The sequence below is a fragment of the Oryctolagus cuniculus genome, chromosome 7 (genome assembly GCF_964237555.1).
Source record: "Oryctolagus cuniculus chromosome 7, mOryCun1.1, whole genome shotgun sequence".
NCBI lineage: Eukaryota > Metazoa > Chordata > Mammalia > Lagomorpha > Leporidae > Oryctolagus > Oryctolagus cuniculus.
The window spans coordinates 47,113,130-47,127,295 of NC_091438.1; the positions used below are offsets into that span (position 1 = coordinate 47,113,130).

General features: G+C 56.3%; 2 protein-coding genes across 11 annotated transcripts in view; one reads left to right on the forward strand and one right to left on the reverse strand.

The window, feature by feature from the left end:
• The first annotated feature begins 2,543 nt into the window (after window positions 1-2,543).
• Window positions 2,544-10,935, forward strand: CERS2 (ceramide synthase 2). 2 transcript variants are annotated; one of them, XM_002715574.5, is made up of 11 exons: window positions 2,544-2,950; window positions 7,303-7,476; window positions 7,866-7,983; window positions 8,139-8,257; window positions 8,443-8,500; window positions 8,601-8,651; window positions 8,821-8,913; window positions 9,043-9,171; window positions 9,354-9,460; window positions 9,590-9,743; window positions 9,930-10,935. In XM_002715574.5, exons 2-11 carry the CDS (start codon window positions 7,304-7,306, stop codon window positions 10,068-10,070), a joined length of 1,143 nt encoding a protein of 380 aa, XP_002715620.3. In that variant the 5' UTR covers window positions 2,544-2,950; window position 7,303; the 3' UTR covers window positions 10,071-10,935. The 2 variants fall into 2 exon arrangements, with proteins under 2 accessions (XP_002715620.3, XP_069933837.1); XM_070077736.1 differs by lacking the exon at window positions 2,544-2,950 and adding an exon at window positions 6,107-6,536.
• Window positions 10,936-11,167: 232 nt separating this feature from the next.
• SETDB1 (SET domain bifurcated histone lysine methyltransferase 1) overlaps window positions 11,168-14,166 on the reverse strand; it is a 30,832-nt gene continuing 27,833 nt past the window's right edge. For all 9 annotated transcript variants that reach the window (XM_008264468.4, XM_017345898.3, XM_008264469.4 and 6 more), the window contains 6 exons: window positions 13,427-13,455; window positions 13,183-13,315; window positions 12,746-12,911; window positions 12,162-12,373; window positions 11,852-11,940; window positions 11,168-11,685 (listed from right to left, as the gene is read on the reverse strand). In XM_008264468.4, coding sequence (XP_008262690.1) covers window positions 11,568-11,685; window positions 11,852-11,940; window positions 12,162-12,373; window positions 12,746-12,911; window positions 13,183-13,315; window positions 13,427-13,455 — 747 coding nt within the window. In that variant the 3' untranslated portion in view covers window positions 11,168-11,567. The remainder of the gene's footprint in view (window positions 11,686-11,851; window positions 11,941-12,161; window positions 12,374-12,745; window positions 12,912-13,182; window positions 13,316-13,426; window positions 13,456-14,166) is intronic.

Sequence of the window (14,166 nt, forward strand, 5' to 3'; positions counted from 1 at the left end):
CACAGCACGGGCCCCTATTTTACCTCTTGTTAGGAGACGTGTTCTTTCTTCCTGGGCCTCCTGGCACCTGCATCTCTTCTTTCAGGCAGGCCGGGTTCTGTGCAGTGCAGCTCACCCTGACCTGCAAAGACCTTCCCCTGCTGGGCTCCCTGTGTTGCTCCATCGCAGGGGCCTCCCTCAGTACCTAAACTCTGGCCTGTCCTCTGCCTTGGGACACCTCAGCAGCCCAAACAGAGGAAGTGAGTCACCACAAGGCAGCAGCTTGGGGCACTGAGGGCGTGGCCGTGCCAGCCTTTGGGGGGATGGGTTGGAAGAGTGGGGTTGGGACTGTCCTGGTCCACCCTCGCACTGGCTGGGGCCTGTTTCCTCTCCTCCATCCTCCTCTTCCTTTGTCTCCTGGGGGAAGGGTGCACCCTCTTATCTTTATTTCTCAGGCCCTCATTTTTCCAACTTCTGCCCCCAAACTTCCCTTCCCTACTACTAATTTTCAAAACAAAACAAAAAAGCTAGACAGTTTTCAGGCCTTCTGAGGAAGCATTAAAAGGCCTGGGTCACCTAGGAGAGCCACCTGTGAAAAGGGTCAGGAGGTGGGCGGGGTGCAGAGCGCCCCAAGGTTGGCTGGGGCGCAGACAGAGACCCTGGGACGCTGCGGGGAAGGCATGTGCATAGCAGGTGAGTGGCAGAAGGCACTGGGGACCAGCAGAGGGAACTTTGGAACTGGAAGCCTGAGAGCTCAGGAGTTAGAAAGATATCAGATATGCTCACAAGGGAGGAGGAGTCAAACGGGGGCAAAGGAGAGGTTGCTGGGAATCGGGATGATTGGCAGGCCTGGAGCTGGAGGAGCTGGGAGAGGCCCCTGGGGCAGGGCAGGGGATGGGCTATCCTGCAGTGGCCTGGGCTGGTGATGGTTGGTGGTGGTGGGGGGTGTCCCAGGGCTAAGAGAAAATGAGCAAACAGGTTGGCTGTCAGTCCTGCCTCTCTACCCCTCCAGAAAGAGAGGAGTGTGTGTGTGTGTGTGTGTGTATGTGTGTGTGTGTGAGAGAGAGACTCCTGAGGGTAGCTGTCAGAGAACCCACACTTGCCTAGATAAGCCATGACACAAACCACAGACACAGGTTCTAAATGACAACATAACAAGGCCATTTCATCATGGAGAAGCGTTTCAAAAGTACCTCTGCGTGGAGTAAGCTGTCAGTCTCCCGGAAAGCAAAGCCTCAGAAGCATCCCAGACAAACTGTCAGGCCGGTCAATGGCCAGCTTTCTAGCATAGACACTTTGCATCTTCCTGAAACATTAATCCTACTGATTTAAGGGGAACATATTTTTAAAAACAGATTTTTAAAAAGTTATTTGAAAAAAAAAAAAAAACTATTTGAAAGGCAGAGTTACAGAGAGAGGGAGACACACACACATCTTTTATCTGAAGGTTCACTCCCCAAATGGTTACCATTTCTAGGGCAGGGCCAGGCGAAGCCAGGAGCCTGGAACTCCATCTGGTCTCCCACGTTGGGGCAGGGGGCCAAGGATTTAGGCCATCCTCCTCTGCTTTCCCAGGCACATTAGCAGGGAGCTGGATCAGAAGAGGAGCAGCCAGGACACCACGCTGTGCCCACAAGGGATGCCAACACTGCAGGCCATGGCTTAACCCACTGCACCACACACCAGTCCCAAATATACAGTGGGCCTGGTGCTGGGTATAGTAGGTTAAGCCTCTACCTGCAGTGTCAGCATTCTATATGGGCTCTGGTTCGTGTTCTGGCTGCTCATCTTCCGATCCAGCTCTCTGCTAATGTGCCTGGGAAAGCAGTGGAGGATGGTCCAAGGAGACCTGGAAGAAACTCCTGGTTCCTGGCTTTAGTCTGGCCCAGCTTCCACTGCTGTGACAATTTGGGGAGGGAACCAGCGTATGGGAGACCTCTCTCTGTTGCTCCCTCTCTCTCTAAGTGTGCCTTTCAAATAAATAAATCTTTAAAAAAATGTATTGATTTGAGAGACAGACACAGAGGGCACTCCTATCTGTTGGCTCACTCCCCAAATGCCCTCGAAAGCTGGATTGGGGCAGACTATGTACGGAGCCTGGATCTCAAGCCTGATCTCCCACGTGGGTGGCAGAGGGCCAGGTACTTGAGCCACCACCTCCCAGGATGCCCGACAGCAGGAAGCTGGATTCGGGAGAGGAGCCAGGACTCCAACAAAGGCACTCCGATGGGGGACGTGGGTTTGTTAGTAGCTGCACCAATGCCTTCCCCAAGGGAAAACGACTTTTATTGATTTATTTGAATTCAAAGACGGACATAGGGTATAGATTGAAAACTTAAATTCATTGTGCAAAACAGAAGTTGTGTCTGTCAGCCTCTCTTTTCTACGGGGAGGTGTGTGTGCAGGAAGGGTGTACGGTTTTCTGGCCCACAGCCCTTGGGTTGCACGGGCCTGGAGGGAAGGGTCGTGGCTGCGCTGCGGTCGTGGACCGAAGTGGGGGGCGGGCAGGGTGCGGCAAGGGCGCGGCCACCTCGGGCCCCACCCCTGGGAACCTCGTGGGGGGCCTCTCTTGGTCGATCGGAGGGCCAAAGCGTCTGTACGAGCCGCACGCGGCCTGCCCTTCCCGGACGCTTCTCCCCGGGGCGTCCGGAGTGCGGCCGCGGCGCTGGGGCGCAGCTGCCCTCCCGGCCGCAGGCCCACGCCCAGACTCCCGCTCCCTGGCTGCTCGCGGCCTTGCTCTCCCGGGCTGGGCTCGCTCTCGGCTCGACTGGGCTCGGCGGGCGGAGGAGGAGGAGGAGGAGGCGGTGGAGGAGGAGGAGGAGGAGGAGGAGGAGGAGGAGGAGGGAGCCGGTGGGAGGGCGGAAGGGGGAGGAGAGGAGCGAGAGAGCCTGGCGGAGGGGGCCCGGAGCGCCGACCAGAGGAGACGGAGCAGCGGCCCCCGGCCCGGCCAGCCCCGTGCCGCCGCCGCCGAGTGAGTAGGGACCCCCGGCGGGCGCTGGGGCGCGCGCGAGAAGGGCCGTGCCGGGGCTGCGAGAGCCGGGCGGCTGGGACGCGGCTCCGCAGAGAGTGCCCGGCCTGGGAGGGCGCGAGGGGCGAGGCGGGAGCTGGCCGGGCGCACGCCCTAGGCAGCCGGGCGGGGAGGCAGCGGCCGGCCCGGGGGCCCTGCCCGGCGCGCTCATGGCGGCGGGCCTGTGGCGGGCGGGCCGAGCGCCTCTCGGCCGCCGCGGCCGGGCCCCCAGCGCCGCCCCGGGCAGGCTGGCCGGGCCTCAGCGTCTCCAGCGCGCCGCCCCGGGCCCCGGGCAACAGGTGGGGGCTGCTCGCGGAGGGCCCCGGGCCCTCGGCGCCCTTTGTTGGGCAGGAGAAAAGCTTGGTGAGCGTTCGCGCCAGAGTCCCCAGCCCGGCAGCGGAGCGCCGAGGTGCCCCGGCCTGGCCGGCCCCGCGGCCGGGGTGGGAGCGGAGCAGAGGTCTTGCTGCTTTTTCTCCTCCTCGGTCCCTTGTGCCCAGCCCGAGAGCGAGCTCAGGGCGTCCATGTGCTTAACGGGAAACAGGAAGGAGTGGCTCTGAGTGTCCGCCCTGGCCCCCCAAGGCTAAGGCTCCTATACCGTTATGGGGTGTGTGTGGCTGGCTGGGGAGCTGCTGGTGGAACTGGCTTTTTGGGCGGGTAGCTGGCTAATTACCGCCTCAGAGGGCCTCCAACTACAGGTGTGTGGCACTCATCTTTGGCCCGAGCTTGGGAGTTCTCCACCTGAGCCAGGCTGCTGGCATGCAAGCCGGGTCTGAGTCACCTGAGCTGCCCGGCCCTGGCAGGGGTACTGAGGAGCCTGAGGCCATGGGGTGAGCCCCTGTTCCCTAGCACGGGTGTCTGGGACAGTCCCAGCAGGCAGTGAGGGGAGGGGGAGGGTCGCTGTCCCAGGCCGGAGTTGAGGGGTGACTGGGCCTGCATGTGAGTGGCGGACTGCACCTGTGATGGGGTTTCCCAGAGTAAGGACTTGTCTGCGGCCTGCGCCTTGATCATACAGTGCCCTGCACATCCTGTGTTCTGCACAAAGAGGGAGGTAGGGAGAGAGAGAGAGAACCTCCCTCCCTCACTGAGACCCTCTGGCTAGGCTACCCCCTCCCCCAGCCCTCCCACTGGCTATTGGCTGGCTGGTCTCCTGTACCCTGCTGCCCCTTCCACCCCTGGGGGCTGTAGTCTCCTGCAGGGGTTGCTGTGTTGGGGGTTTAGGTGGGACATCTCAGACAAGCCGTAGGCAGGTGAGGCCTGAGCACCACAGTTCTAGCTTCCTCCCATCCCCATCTTTCCCACAATCTGACCTCAATTTTGGGGCAGTGCTGTAGCCTGGAGCAGTGACACACCTCGCTTGGCTTCCTCCATTGTTTGCAGCCTTCTCCTTCTTGACCTGCCACTGTGGTGTGGAGAGAAAGTTTTCAACCAGGAAGACTGCTGGGGACTTCTTCCAGCTCTCTTCTGCCCCAGGCGTCTGTGAGGCCGGAGGGAAGCCTGTGGGGTTCTCCTCTCCTTTCTGTTGTCCTTAGTTACTCCTCCAAAAGAGGGCCGGTGTGGCTGCCATGCACTGTACACTGCGGCTGTGGGAATGCCTTCCCCTCAGGCTCCCAGCACTCTGCTCTGCCAGCGGCCACGGCGGACCCTCTGCCCCCTTTCATCCACCAGGAGGGTCCTGGGGGCTGATCCGTCAGAATGGGAGCAGAGGTTTGGGCTGGGCCGAGCCTTGCTCAAGTCCCCGGTAACCCAACGCCAGTGAAATCCCTGCTCCACTGGCCTCTCTCCAGCCTCTGCCACAGGAGCGGTGTCTGTGTCTCTGGGGCAGGTGTGTGAGACCTGGGGGGGGGGGGGGGGGCACATGGACACGCCCACCGCTTCTCTGCAGGGGTGGGGGCAGAGTTTCCATAGCAGGAAAGTGTAGGTGGGAAATCAAGTTTGTGTCCCATGTTCCCAGGGAGCTGGGAGAGGAGGGCCATCCCTTTACCCGGCCCCGGTGTGCACAGCACCTTTGCTTGCCTGGCCTCTGGTGGATGGGATCCTTGTTTGGCTTGGTGTGCCGGTGCCAGCGAGCTGTCAGGGCTTCCACAGGGAGCAGGCGGCTTGGTTCTGTGGGGCTGTGTAAGCGGAGCCGGCTGAAAGCCCTACTTGTTGTGAGTCACAAGTCCTGACCCTGTTGAATCTGGGCCTCTCCCTGCTGGGCCAGGCCAGCGGGGAAGGGGCGCAGATGCTAATGGAAACACAGGGCCGCTTGCGAGGCCTGCCCCCCTGCCCCGCCAGGGCATCTCCGCTTCGGCTCCTGGTGCCTGCTGCTCTCAGGCATGCCTGGCTTCCACTCCCGCTGCTCTCTGGTTCTGGGTTAACCAGGTGCTGGCCTTTGGCCATTTTCCAACAGCCACCCTGCCCACCTCCCTGGCGAGGGATGGGGCGAGGGGGCACAAGGCATTCCCGGGCCCCAGGAGTCCAGGGAGCCATGCCCCTCCCCCAGGACCCCAGCCAGCCCTCTGCATCCTTAACTCTCAAAATGCTGTATCCCTGCCAGTGTCCGCTGAGCGGGATGGGGAGGGACCCCAAGTCGAGAGGTCCCTGCACCCTTGGCTTTAGCTCTCACTGAAGGAAAAGTTAGGCTGCTAGAGAGGCAGCAGTCAGGTGCCTGGCTAGGCACACTCCCCCACCTCCTGCAGGCTAAGCGAAGAATCTTAGCTGCGAGCAAGAGGGGCAGAAGGCAGATGCTTCCAGGGGTGTTGTGTTGTGCATACTCTACTCAGTGTGTGTGTGTGTAGAAAGTTCCATTGTGGGCAGTTTTATCTAATTTTGTTCAGTTCAAAAGGCTTCCATCTCCTTAGCTAATTAAATATTTATTCTGGCTAAGGTGGAGGGGGAAAGGGCAGTGCCCTGGGGTGCGGGAGAGCCAGGGGCCGGCGGGGGGAGGGGCGGGGCTGAAGCTGCTTTATTGTCAGTGCTGACCTCTGATTTCATCCGGGAGACAGCAGTGACCAGGAGAGGGTAAAGTCCTTGAGCTGGAATACTGACCCGTGACAGGCCGAGAGGATTTCGAAAGTGCTTCCGTGGTGGTGGTGGGGGCGGAGCTGAGGGGAGGCTGGGGCAGGTCCAGCCCAGCTCTCCGTGGTCCTGGGCTGCAGCCTTCATTCAGCCGGGCCACTGGCCTCCCGTTTGCCCTGCAGAACAGCTTCTCGCTCTTTCCTCCCTGGCTGGGACGAGGCCACCTTCCTACTGCCTCAGCTGTGGGTCTGCAGCCTGGCCTGCACACCACCGCCGCTCCTGGCTCCTGGGGCCCGAGGACCTGCGGCAGGGCCCTGGGAGAGGCCGCCTGGCCGTCCTGCCGGCAACCGAGTCCTGGGACCTCCAGGTGTTCCTCAGGGCCATCTTCTGCCTCTTTCAGCTCCAAGCAGCGGCTGCTGTTAAAGGAGCCCCAGGCCACTGCCACCCTCGGTCTCTACCACCTGCGGCCCCTTTTCCTTTCTGTGTGTACGAGGGAGCCGGAGGTGTTAAGCAGCGGCTCTTTCCTGGGCTGAGGTGGGGGGCTCCCTTGCAGGTTAGTATCTATTTTCTGGGTGAGCTTTGATGAGAAACCGCTCTTGCTTCCACCAGACGTCTGGGTCTCCCGGTCCTGACTTGGAGCTACTTTGCCTTCGCTTTCTTTCTGAAGATGCTTGCAGATCAGGCTCATCTGCTCATGTGTAGGGACTGGATGGCTTGGCACGGGGTGTCACCCTTTGGTGCAGTAGTTCCTCACTCTGGAACTCAACATCATTTGGGGACATGATTTTGCTTTACCATGGCCTCCTACTTTTTCCTAGAGACTTGCCAGATGCCTTGTGGGAGAGAGGAGGAAGCGTTCATTCTGGCTATGCAATCTGTTTTGGGGCCTCCCCTACCCCACTGGAGAGTCTTGCATCTGTGGGTTGGCTGGGGGTGAAGGAGGCAGCTGGGGAGAAACGGAGAAGGGACGGTGCTTCTGACTGCTGCTTAGGCTGTTGGCCACAGCTCTTAGGGCCAGGTCCTGCCCATCCCCCAGGTTAGGACAGCAAAGTGCTGGGAAGACTCCGATGTCCTCAGGGCCAGGGCGACAGGGCTTCTAGGGCACCTGCACCCCCCTGGGCTGCTGTAAATAGTGAGAAGTCACCGTCTTACAGGTACGGCAACGGGTCTGCCCAGGACCAGGTTCCCGGGCTGGAGTCTGTGCCCTGGCTGTGTCTGATGAGCGTCTCTCTCCTCTCCCCTAGCTGTGTCTGATGAGCGTCTCTCTCCTCTCCCATAGCTGTCCCCTCCTGATGCCCTCTACCTTGTCCCTCCTCCAGGATGCTCCAGACCTTGTATGATTACTTCTGGTGGGAACGGCTGTGGCTGCCTGTGAACCTCACCTGGGCTGATCTAGAAGACCGGGATGGACGAGTCTATGCCAAAGCCTCAGACCTCTATGTCACACTACCCCTCGCCTTGGTCTTCCTCATCATTCGATACTTCTTTGAGCTGTGAGCAACCTGCATGCCTTCTCCAGCTGCCACTCACACACTTTCTTGGACTTCAAGTTTGTCTTTTGCTGTTCAGTCCTGGACCCTGGTGTTCTGGCTATGCAGGCCCCTGCCCACGGTGCCCCCCTGCCTGCCAAGGCACCATTGTCTTCCCTTCAATGCTTATTTGTTCTCAGCCCCACCCGCCACCCTGCCTGGCCGCTACCGAACACAGCCAGCTTTGTCGGCTGTGGCAGCCCAGGAGGCTAGACAAAGAATTGCCAGGAAACTGGGGAAACTGAGGCCCAGAATAATGTTGCCTGCGTGCAGGCCTCCCCCACCCCATCCCCTCCAGGTTAGGGGCCGGGAGGGTTCTGAGAGCAGGTACCTCACTCCCATTCCTCCTGCAGTTATGTGGCCACTCCCCTGGCAGCCCTCCTGAACGTTAAAGAGAAGGCACGGCTTCGGGCCCCTCCCAATGCCACCTTGGAGCATTTCTACCTGACCAGCGGCAAGCAGCCCAAGCAGGTATGAGCCACAGCCTCAGCTCCGGGAGTTGCTGAGTTCTGGTGGGAAGGAAAAGAGAAGGCTTGAGTGGCGCCTGCAGTGCTGCCGACTTAGGCTGTTCCTGGAGAGGCTGGGAGAAGGGTTGCTGGAAGTAACCGGCTTCTTCACTACCCCAGGCAGAGGTAGAGCTTCTGTCCCGGCAGAGTGGGCTGTCTGGCCGCCAGGTAGAGCGCTGGTTCCGCCGCCGCCGCAACCAGGACCGGCCCAGTCTTCTTAAGAAGTTCCGAGAAGCCAGGTGGGGGTTGTTGGGGCACGAGAGTGGGTGGCAGAGGAAGGTGTGATGTACCTTGCTGGGGACGGGTGGGCCACAGCTATATGCAGAGGTGAGGTGAGTTACTAATGGTGGCTTCAGACTCGGGGTCTGTGGAACTGCCGGGGGGCTGGGCCATCCCCCACCTCACCTTCTCCATTTCCTTCTAGCTGGAGATTCACATTTTACCTGGTTGCCTTCATTGCTGGCATGGCTGTCATCATGGATGTGAGTGGGGATTACTGGGAAGCAGGAGTGTGTTCTCCGGCAAGGTGGGATGAAGCCAGGGAATCCAGGTCCTCCTTCTAACTTCTCACCATCTCTGCAGAAACCCTGGTTCTACGACTTGAAGAAAGTGTGGGAAGGATATCCCATCCAGGTATGTGCTAAGCCTTGCTCCTCGCGTGGGGTGGGCCTAGACAGACACCACTGGGAAGAGGTGGTTGCCATAACTCAAGGCATAAGCTCAGGGCCGACGGGCCGGGCTAGGAGAGGTGGGCCCCTGGGTCTCTTGCTCTGGGGTCCCTTAGCCCTCTCTTCTGTCCCAGAGCATCATCCCTTCCCAGTACTGGTACTACATGATCGAACTCTCCTTCTACTGGTCCCTGCTCTTCAGCATCGCCTCTGACGTCAAACGAAAGGTGGGTGAAGGCGCTCTGCAGTTAAGCCAAAGCCAAAATGAGCGCTGCCTGAACAGCCTCTCTGACTTCTGGATGGAGTGGTTGGGATACTGGGGACTAGGAACAAGTCCTCTGGGATCTTTCCTGCAGGATTTCAAGGAACAGATCATCCACCACGTGGCCACCATCATCCTCATCAGCTTCTCCTGGTTTGCCAATTATGTCCGAGCAGGGACTCTCATCATGGCCTTGCACGACTCTTCTGACTACCTGCTGGAGGTCAGGCTTCCTCAACCCTAGAGACCCCAGGGCAGGTTCTTCAGCTCCTTTCTCTTCTGGGGGATTGTGTATGGGAGGGTGACCTTCCTGGGACATAGGACGAGTGCCGCTAACTGGGGTGTGCACATGAGTGTATGTGGGAGACAGGAGCCCACGATGATGGCTGGGGGCTATTTATGCAGTCAGCCAAGATGTTTAACTACGCGGGATGGAAGAACACCTGCAACAACATCTTCATTGTCTTCGCCATTGTCTTCATCATCACTCGACTCGTCATCCTGCCCTTCTGGTAAGGAGGCAGCCAGGCTGTGCCCGTTCTCAGGAAACCAGGACTCTTGCCTTTTACCCCATTTATCTACCGTCCACCTTAAGTCCCTCTTGTCCGTGTCTGTAATTCGGTCTCTCCTTGAACCCTCAGGATCCTGCACTGCACGCTGGTGTACCCACTGGAGCTCTATCCTGCCTTCTTTGGCTATTACTTCTTCAACTTCATGATGGGGGTGCTGCAGCTGCTGCATATCTTCTGGGCCTACCTCATCTTGCGCATGGCCCACAAGTTCATAACTGGAAAGGTGAAGGAGGGCTCCATCCCCATTGTGTAGGCCGCAGTACTCAGCTCTAGAGTTCTGCAAACTTCTTGTCATACCCACAACCCTCTAGAGAACTACAGGGGGGCCTGGGTACGGCAGGATCAAGCCCTGGGAGTGACATTCTAAGGGGTTTGAGATCAGTTAACTGTCCTTATCCCTTTTCCACAGCTGGTAGAAGATGAACGCAGTGACCGAGAAGAAACCGAGAGCTCAGAGGGGGAGGAGGCTGCCGCTGGGGGAGGAGCAAAGAGCCGGCCCCTTGCCAACGGCCACCCCATCCTCAATAGCAACCATCGTAAGAATGACTGAACCATTGTCCTAGCTGCCTCCCAGATTAATGCAGAAAGCCAAGGAACTGCCCCACCCTCCCGACAGGGTCACTCTGAGCTCTGGGAAGAAAGGAGAAGGCAAGGAGAGTTCTTCCATGTCCTCCTCTCTTGCTTCTTTGTCACCCAGATGCCTTTAAACCAAATTCTAACCAGCTTTTCCCCAGGAAGAGGGGAGGCTGGTTATTTCCTTTGTCAGAGGGGAGATGGTTTTATTTCCCTCTCTGTCTTCCAAGTTGTCCTTTCTATTGCTTTCGGGACCCTTCCTCAGCTCTGGGGCAGAGGTTACAGATCACATTCCTCCCTCAGAATCTGGCCCCAGCCATTTGCCTTTGACTCCCTGCCCTCCAGGGCCAGGGCTGTGCCTTACTGTCCCATCTGTGGGCCTCATTCTGCCAAAGTTGGACCAAGGCCCACCTAAACTCCCTCCCTTCCTTGGGCCAGAAACCAAAGCTGAGCTTTTAACTTTTTCCCTCCTAAGACACAAATGAATTCAGTGTAGGAGGGTGCACATGACCCTTACCCTACCTCTGCCAAAAAAGCAGGGGCCATCCTGGGGCCTGCTCAGATGGTCCTCGTGTTACTCCTCTGCCAGTTGTCCCTGCAGCCACAGGTCCCAGACCTTACTGCCGCTTCTCTTCTCTTCAGCTAGGCTAGCTGGTTTGGAGTAGAATGGCAACTAGTTCTAATTTTTATTTATTAAACATTCGGGGTTTTGGTTTTAAAGCCAGAATTACAGCTAGCACCTGGCTGGCTTTTCAGCAGAGGGACCATTTCAGACCAAAATGTACTGTTAATGGTTTTTTTTTTTAATTAAAATATATTAAAGATTAAATAAAACATGGCAATAAGTGTCAGACTATTAAGAACTGAGAAGTGGGATCAACTAAGTAAACTAAGGTAGTCTTTCTTACACCTTCCTTGCAGTTATATAAATTTCCTTTTGAATTTCTTATGACCAATATGAAAAAACAAAGGTAGCAGAGGTACAAGATAATGACAGCTGCCCACTGGGGAGGGTGGGAGAAACAGATTTCTCTTTCAGATTTCCAGAATTGGGAGAAAAATTAAATCACGACCTTCGTTTTATCATCTTGTTAAAAGATTTTCTGGATACAATACAAACCGGGGTAGCAGATACACAGTCCCCATTCCAGGAATAACGTCTGTTGGGAGCATCAACACTTGAACCGATGTGGGACGGGAGGGACGTGGCAGGGCTAAAGGGAGGTCAGGCCTGGGTTAGAGTGGTCGTCTTCTCCCACCTCCTGGTGCCTCAGGAGGATGAGAAGGAGCCCTGCCTGCTAGCACCATGAAGGGCGGGATCTCCTGACCCAGAACCCCTGTTTCTACCTACTAGGAGCTGGGGGAGTAGCTAGACTAGAGACTAGGGGATCAGTGTTCAACGGTCAGGAAGACCCAGTTCCTGAGGAAAGGCCAGTTCAAGAAGGGGTCTGCAGGGCAGGAGGAAGGCAGTCCTCTAGAGAAGACGCCCTCTGCATTCGATGGCGCCACAGCAGCAGAGCAGCTCCTTGCCTTCCACACTGCCCACCTCGTAGTTGTAGTCCCACGTCAGTTCCGTCCCAGCCCGGATTCTCCTGAGGAGGAAGAAAAGGATGGGGTGTGGTGAGGCGGTAGACAGTAGAGGCACCTGGGGTCACAGTGTGTGCAGGTGAAGCTGGGTCACAGATGCAACAGGGGCCCTCAGGGTCTCCACGGGTGCTTACTCCTCCCCAGTCCTTCCCTTTGGTGACTCTGTCTTACTTGCTGGCAAAGAAGGCCACCCAAGGGAAGCGAAGATCATGGGTGTCCACGAAGACATTCTGGACAAACAGGTTGGGGCTGCAACTGTGCTGTAGATTTAAGGACAATAAAGTAAGAACCAGGGAAACAGAATCCGGCCTGTGGAGTGAGAGAGAACTCAAAGACAACTGATGCCATCTGACGCTATCATAGCTCAGAGGTCCAGAATTTACAAAAGGGAAAGGCAGGTTTATGTAGTAGATTCAAGGAATTAGGAATCTGAGGACGACAGGATAATCTATACATACAGGTGGTAGGAAGGGGGTCTTACATTGAGGTAGCGGCCCAGGTTGCCTTCAAGCTTGGCGTCAATGATGTAACAAGACTCCTCACCATCGTAGAACTGGCGTGTGTTCTTACGAACTGGGGCGCTATCTCCCTTCTCCACAGAGGCCATGTTGGTTGACTTAATAGCAATCCCATGGGTTGATTTAAGAGCAAAGCCCCGGGTTGACTTTACTGCCACCTGGCGCTTGGTTGGACCTGGACAGGAAAGAAAATGGGGTTAGGGCACATCCCAATTCATGAACGGACACTTCACCCCCATTTTTGTCCCATAAATTGCAGCTGGAGAATACCGATAACCCAGGAGTCAGTCAAAGATCCTGAGTGGCAGAGTTTTCAAGCAGGATTAGATGTGCTGGACAAAGGAGCTGAGGGAAGAGTCCTTTTCTGGAAAGATGTGAGGAAGGGGACATGGCAAGCCCTATTAATTGTTTAGTCTGGAGTCAGAGAACCCTCCAGATAAGCCTCAGTTCTTAGGTTCTGAATTTTCCCTCCTTTTAGCTTAAAAAATTGCTCCATCCCAACTTTCCTACTGTTTCTTTACACGACTCCCGCAATTTCTCAGGCTACCAGACATGTTCTTTTTGTCCTCAAAGTCATCTCCTTCGGAGCCGGAGGAGATGGTCTGGATGTCATCACTGTCAACCGCCGTGGCTGCAGTCTGACCAGCGGTGGGCTTCCGGCTGGTCCCACTTTCCCCCTCACTCTCTGTGCTGCTGGACAGTGTCAGAACATCCTGGGGAGGCAGAAGGTGGAACATAAGGAAGAGTGAGTGGAGAGGGGCCTCAGAGTCCACGCTCTACCCTACGGTTTGACAGTGGGCCGAGACGGTAGCAAGAGCAAGATTAGATGTTGGATGGAGAACACAGGGTAAGAAGTTAAGGACAAAGAAGGAAGAAAAGACCTAAAAGTAATTACGGACTTTAAGTCAGACTGTTCCACAGTCCTTTACTTGCATTCAATAAAACAGAAGGCTGGGTAAGAGACGGCTTTAGAAGGTCACTCACATCAGTGTTGGCCTGAGCAGAGGCCATGAGTCGTCGGCTCTGATGTAGATTTGTCTTACTCGGTGGGCGGCGAAGTCCTTCTGGCTTCATGGGAGAAGGATTGTAACCATAATTTCTAGAGCTTTCAGTAGCTCTGATGGGGAGAGAAGGAATGAGAGAGGGTCAGGTTATTGGCTGTTTCTTGGGCTTCTTTCAAAGGCTTGAGAGATGGTAGGTTTGGAAACAGAAAAGAACAGGCACTTACCCTGATGTCTTGCTTCGGTCATCAGGTTCCTGGAAAAGGGCAAGTGATGGGTTAAATGCTTTCATGGTCTAAAGTAATAAATATGGTAATTACACTTTGTTTTCAAATGACCTCCAAAGACAATATTAACCAGTCACAGTAAACCAGTAAAGAGAGATGGGGATAGGGAAATCATCCTATAACTTGACACTAACAATCATTCTCAACAATAAAACCCCCACGGCAGGGGTCTTCAGCCTTTTCCAAAGATGAGGCATAGCATTCATGGAAAAAACGCCATGAGCAATCATACATGGATCAGACATGTACTAAGCTTCAAGATCATGAAAGATATATTTAAATATGTATATATATATATATATATATATTTTTTTTTTGACAGGCAGAGTGGACAGTGAGAGAGAGAGAGACAGAGAGAAAGGTCTTCCTTTGCCGTTGGTTCACCCTCCAATGGCCGCTGCACCGCGCTGATCCGATGGCAGGAGCCAGGAGCCAGGTGCTTTTCCTGGTCTCCCATGGGGTGCAGGGCCCAAGCACCTGGGCCATCCTCCACTGCACTCCCTGGCCACAGCAGAGGGCTGGCCTGGAAGAGGGGCAACTGGGACAGAATCCGGCGCCCCGACCGGGACTAGAACCCGGTGTGCCGGCGCCGCTAGGCGGAGGATTAGCCTAGTGAGCCGCGGCGCCGGCCTAAATATGTATATTTTAAATTTATTATTTGAAAGGCAGGGCAACAGAGA

What these genes read in the sequence shown, in the direction of transcription:
- CERS2 (XM_002715574.5), top strand. Translation starts at nt 7,304, where the DNA reads ATGCTCCAGACCTTGTATGATTACTTCTGGTGGGAACGGCTGTGGCTG. An exon ending in AAGAAGTTCCGAGAAGCCAG is followed by an intron (nt 8,258 to 8,442) that starts GTGGGGGTTGTT and finishes ATTTCCTTCTAG; the next exon opens with CTGGAGATTCACATTTTACC. An exon ending in CTCGTCATCCTGCCCTTCTG is followed by an intron (nt 9,461 to 9,589) that starts GTAAGGAGGCAG and finishes TTGAACCCTCAG; the next exon opens with GATCCTGCACTGCACGCTGG.